The 5,684-nt window shown below is 48.5% G+C and overlaps 1 protein-coding gene across 1 annotated transcript; it reads left to right on the forward strand.

Annotated features, from left to right (window-relative positions):
* The first annotated feature begins 457 nt into the window (after positions 1–457).
* Positions 458–5,244, forward strand: LOC134154848 (olfactory receptor 12D1-like). The gene is made up of 2 exons (XM_062601493.1): positions 458–1,349; positions 5,243–5,244. Coding segments are annotated over exons 1-2 (894 nt in total).
* The last annotated feature ends 440 nt before the right edge of the window (positions 5,245–5,684 follow it).

A 5,684-nucleotide genomic window follows, 5' to 3' on the forward strand; every position in this document is an offset into this window, starting at 1 on the left:
AAAGAAGAAAACATAGGATTTCAGAATGATCGTTGCTTAAAAATTAGGTAACCAGCCAGCCGTCCTTCCTTCCTTCATCCTTCCTTCCTCCCTTCGTTCCCCACTTCCTTTTTTTCCTGCTCCCTCTCTCCCTCCCTACCTCCCTCATAATTTTCTTTCCTCATTATTCTCAAATATGCCATTCTTTTCAGTGAGCTGGCACACAGGTGGCAGTTTCAACGGTGGTATTGACCATCTAGGCTACCACATTTTCTATTATTTGTTGAAACAGCTGGGGTGGAAAATCAAGGAATTCTTTCGAGTCACTTTTCCAGACTCAGTAGCTGATCTCTTCCATTCCTGAGGCAGCATCAGCTGATGATACACCTTACGGAAGAGGACTCTGGGAAAAGGAAATAACAGCTCAGGACAGAAGACAGCAAGTTACTGCCAAGTTATTTTCTCTTTCCCTGCAGGGATGGATAACCAGACAGAGGTGAGGAAGTTCATCCTCCTTGGCCTGAGCAATCTTCAAGGGCTACAACAATTCCTGTTCATGCTATTTTTACTGCTGTACCTGTGCAGCCTGCTGGGGAATACAGCAATCATGACTGTAGTGGTATGTGAACCCCGGCTCCATACCCCCATGTACTTTTTCCTCTGCAACCTCTCCTGCCAGGATATTTTCTACTCCACAGTAACCATACCCAAGATGCTGGCTGGCTTCCTCTCAGGGCACCAGAGCATTTCTTGCACTGGCTGCCTAAGCCAGCTCCACTTCTTCCACTTCCTGGGAAGTAGTGAAGCTTTGCTTCTGGCTGTCATGGCCTATGACCGCTGTGTGGCCATCTGCAACCCCCTGCGCTACACCCTGATCATGAGTCCACGGGCCTGCCTGCTGCTGGCTGCAGCTACTTGGGCTGCTGGCTTCCTTCATGCTCTGATGCACACAGTCATGACCTCCCAGCTGCATTTCTGTGGCCCCAACCACATCCACCACTTCTTCTGTGACATCAAGCCTGTGGTGAGGCTGGCCTGCGATAGCAACCAGATTAACCTGAGCCTTCTCAACATCATCACTGGGAGTATTGTGATAGGCCCCTTTGTCTTCACACTCTCCTCTTACCTGTACATATTTTCCTTCCTCTGGATGAAAGTCCAGTCCAAGGAGGGAAGGAGGAAATCCTTCTCCACTTGCGTCTCCCATCTCACAGTAGTGGTCTTATTCTATGTCCCTGTTATTTTTAATTATGTGCCACCTTCCTCGGGAAGTTCACCCAGGCAGGACATGATAGCCACCCTCATGTATAATGTTGTCACATCGGTCCTCAATCCTTTGATCTACACCCTGAGGAATGTGCAGGTGAAATGTGCCCTAAAGAGAAGACTTTTCTCCAGACAGCTACTAGTGCAAAAAATGTTCTGCCTTGCAGCATGTGTGGGGTAGGAGGCAATGGGAAATGCAATCAGAGGCACTTTTGGCTCAAGAATGTGTTGTGCAGAAATCTGCTTTTCACTGCCAACAGCCTGGGCCCCTTCAGAAAAACCCTACATACTGGATATGGTCTTATGTCTCCTATCTTGGGCAATATCAGTGCATAAAGATGAATCTATGTTGGTGGAACTGCCACTCCTATTCATCCAACTGGAAAAGAGGCTCCAGAGGGTGATACTTCCAAAAAAACACCTTTATTACAGTGATTTACTCTCAAATGTCACTTGATTCTTTATTTTTCTTTCTTTCTTTTTTAAGGCAGCCGAATCCCACTTCCAGTCAGAGCTGTCAAGAGAAGCCAGGGTATGGTTCATCTTATCCTAAAGCCAACAGATAAGGAGGGATTTAGTTGTTTCTGTGGGATTCATTTGGCCATGTACAGAGATGTATGTTACGTCCCTTGAAATACTCTGGGTATCTCAGCTGGTATCTCTCTGCTGCTCCAAAATGATTTAGATCCTGTGCCAGATCCACCAGCCCTGTATGGCTGTCAGATAGCCTAGGGCATCTGAGATGGTGCTCGACACTTGTGTTTAGGCAACTGAATTCCACCTCCATCGCCTAGATCCACAGTGGTTGAAACTGATGTTTAGGCATTTGTCTCACAGGGAGGAATGTACATTTGGAACCTCAAATGTAGGTGCCTTAATCTCAAATTGAATCTCTCCCTTAATCCCAAAATTATCTTCGCTGTGGTTCTAAGAGTACCCTCTGCAGGAGGGTGGTGTGATTTCTTTACTTCTACCTTCCTGCTTTCTCTTTCCTCATTTACACTACTATATATATCTACCTAAAATCTGCAGCTAGCTCCACATGTAGTTCTACTAGCCACTAGCCTCAGAGTAGCTCTTTGTTCATTTGATTTTTACTGTGAGGTATCTGTATTGATTAATGTTGTCATCTGCAACAGGAGCAAAGTGAGATCCATTTTTTTCTTAGGAAGTCAGCTGCAAGGGGTGGGGCAGGGTTGCCAAGAAGCAGCCTCCTGTCTTCTCCTATTTACTTCTGTTTTCTTATTGTTCAACCTTAACCAGTGTCTCTTTTTCATAAGAATACATTTTATGGAAAAGCAGATTACACTGTGCCTGGAGCTGCACAGTGCATCCTCTGCATCTAGTTTATATGTGGCTTGTTAACAGTTACAGAAGGAATGGGCCAAACACTGGACTAAACTGTTAGTTCATGTGTTTGAAGGTTAGTCACCGTAAATACAAAGAACAGAAGAACAGTGATGGCAGAGAAATGCCAGTTACCTGCTCAGTGCAAAGGAGCACCCTGACTTGGATATTCTTAAGGCCATCCAAGGAGAGCGACTATCCCCCTGTCCCTGGGGCCTTGGAGGGAGTGTTTCTTCCAAGGTGAGTCCACCCGAGGACTCTCCTTGAAAGCCTTGTGGACTGAAGAGGTTATTGCATAAAGGGAGAGAGGATTTATCGTGGGAAGCAGGACAAGAGCATTTGGGAACTGTGCAGAACCTTAAGGGGGCTTTGGGAATGTGTGAGACTTTAAGAGATCTTCAGGAGAAGGACCAAAGGTGGGGAAAGGGATCAGAGTGGACTGGAGAGAAAGAAGCATGAGGGAGAAAGAGTTTAACTGGCCATGTATGAACAGGTCACTATGTTTGTCTAGTTGTGCCCAGCACCTGATCAACCCTACCTAGCCAAACGAGTGAAAAGAACACCAGAGCAGTGTCCCACTTATTCTACAGAGTAAGCTTATTCTCCTCTAATGTCCTTTCAGAGAGGTCCATTCAGATCTTTCACGTGTCTTCTCAGTGCCAGACTAGAGTCAGTCTGAATAGGGTCTTCTTTCCCCACTGATTACATCAAGCCCACTCCCTCGGCTGCGGTTTTGCTGGATGGTAGATAGGGACAGGGAGAATCTTGTTCATCCGTTCATGAACAACACTGATTAGATGATGTGGCATGTGGCTATTCATTAAACACCTGTATCCTTATATAGAGGTCCCTTTTCCAGGTTAAGGAGATCCAACAAGCCTAAGTTAGCTGGTGGTGATGACACGATTGTGAGAAAGTTTGCCCAATCAAGTATTTGTCCATTTATTTGGGTAAGCTGGCCCTCTGACAGCTTAGCCTCTGAAAACATGAGCAATGTTCAGGACTTAATTTTCTTCTGCAACTCTGGTCTTCACACTCCAGTCCAAGGGTTTTTCCAATGACTATGATATTTCTCAGAGCTGACAGGTTGTATCATATTCAGCTTTGATACCACACAACGTCCACAGATCACAATCGTTGGTTGTATACATATCCTCAGCAGCTTTTATAAAGAACCCATGACACTTCTCACCTTTCCTGAGAACCACCCCCTTGCTGCCCTCCAGGCACGTCCCTTCTTCTCAGAAAGTCTTTCCCCAGATGAGAGTGCCCACGCCGGCCGGCTGCTGCAGGTCCCCCTGCCCTGTACTCCCTGCAAGGCTCTGTGCAGGCACTGCTGCTCTGCAAACAGCCAATGTGGTGCCACACGGCTGCGGGGCGATTCCACAGCGCCCGTCCTTGTTAGAGCAAAAAGCAGACCCAAAAGGATGGTTAGCATGCCACTGGCAGTCCCCGCCTCCCATTTTATGCAGCTGTGAAAGGTGCTCAAAGGGACCAGGCAGCATTTCCGAGAGCACGAGGTATGTTATGGGGCTGCGCTGGATCCAGCCTATGACATTTCAAAGAGAGTACAAGGGATGACTCTCCGGTGTCTTTTTCCCTGAGCCTGCTGGGTCTCCACTGCCTCTCCTGGGATTGCGGAGCCTTCCTTTACCTATACATTTCCTGATTTTGCTTCACTCACCGCCCACTCCCACTATACTATGGTCCTGGAAATGCTCTGAGCTCCCCTGGCAGCTTATTACCTCTCCAGGCAGATGGTCATCAATCACTAGCCCCAACAGATATGTTACTGCCTCAGGAAGGTTACTCTGTGATCATTCAACACCTCTAAAGACTCAGGGCCCAAATAAGCAAACTCTGAATCTAAACTTAGTTCTCTAACAAGCTGCAATGAGACACTGATCGCGTCCACCTGAGTCCATGAAGAACCCAAGCAAAGCAACAAGCCCTTTGGGGATACCATTCCATCACAACTTTAATGACTCCAATTTTGGAAGAAGAGCCAAGTGTAAACTCACCGCATTCAGGAGATTGCTTTCTATTGTGGAGAGGCTATTAGAGAGGACAGATTTGTCCGAGAAAATGGAGCCTTCATGCCCTCACAGGTTGCATACTTCCACTGGGCAGCCAAGTGCTAAAACAGAAGAGACCTCCCGGTCTACAAAGAAGCACTGTCCCTACAACCTGTCTCTAGCTCCACCCTTGCAAAAACACTCGACCCTTCTGGGATGCCCCAGAACTTTGCCCTGCACCTCAAAACGCCTGCCTGATGCTCCTCACCAAGCACATTCCTGCAGCACAAGTAACCTCACAACGTGCAGCCCAGCCCTCACCCCTTTACCTGCACTTCCCTCCTGGATGCCTCTAGCCTCTCCTCTCAGCACCATGCCCTTTCAGTCCAACAACCCACAAGCCCTACCTTTCCTCTGCCTCCCAGATCCCACACCCCTTCCAGTGAGGCTTAAAGGTGGCTGGAGAGTTAGGGGCCAAGAGGGAGCATCTTTGGGCTTCGGCTTCAGGCATCCATGCAGGGTTTGGGCTCTGTGGTTAGTGGGAGCGAGTGAGCCTGCTTTCTCCCTTCTAGGCAAGGGATGAGGGCCAGCAATTACCTTCAGGCACAGGCTCAGGGTTAGGGGAAGGGACAGAGAGGGCAGCTTCAACATAGCTCTTTGGATTTGGAGGAGAGAGGCAAGGTGGAAGGATATGGCTTCAGGTTAGTGCTTCGGTTTAGGGGAGAGACCGCCCACAGGGGCTTTCACAGCTCCCAGTTACAACTGCAGCACCATTCCCTCAAGGCTCCTTACCTCCCCAAAACATGTCCTCTCTCTTGGCCAGCATCTGGGAGCCCTTCCTGTGCTCACATGCCATCCTCCAGCTTCCGTATGCTCAACTGAGGGAACATAGAGCACCTCCTCATCAGCACCCAAGTGCTCTCCCTCCAGTCTACATCCCTCTCTGATCCCCCCACAACCTCTCTGACCTTCTGGCCTGCCCGTCACCCTTGCCATGAGCACCTCACAATGCCTGCCTGATGCTCCTCACCAAGCCCATTCCTGCAGCACAAGTAACCTCACAACCTGCAGCCCAGC

This window comes from Rhea pennata, unplaced genomic scaffold (genome assembly GCF_028389875.1).
Source record: "Rhea pennata isolate bPtePen1 unplaced genomic scaffold, bPtePen1.pri scaffold_46, whole genome shotgun sequence".
Lineage (NCBI taxonomy): Eukaryota > Metazoa > Chordata > Aves > Rheiformes > Rheidae > Rhea > Rhea pennata.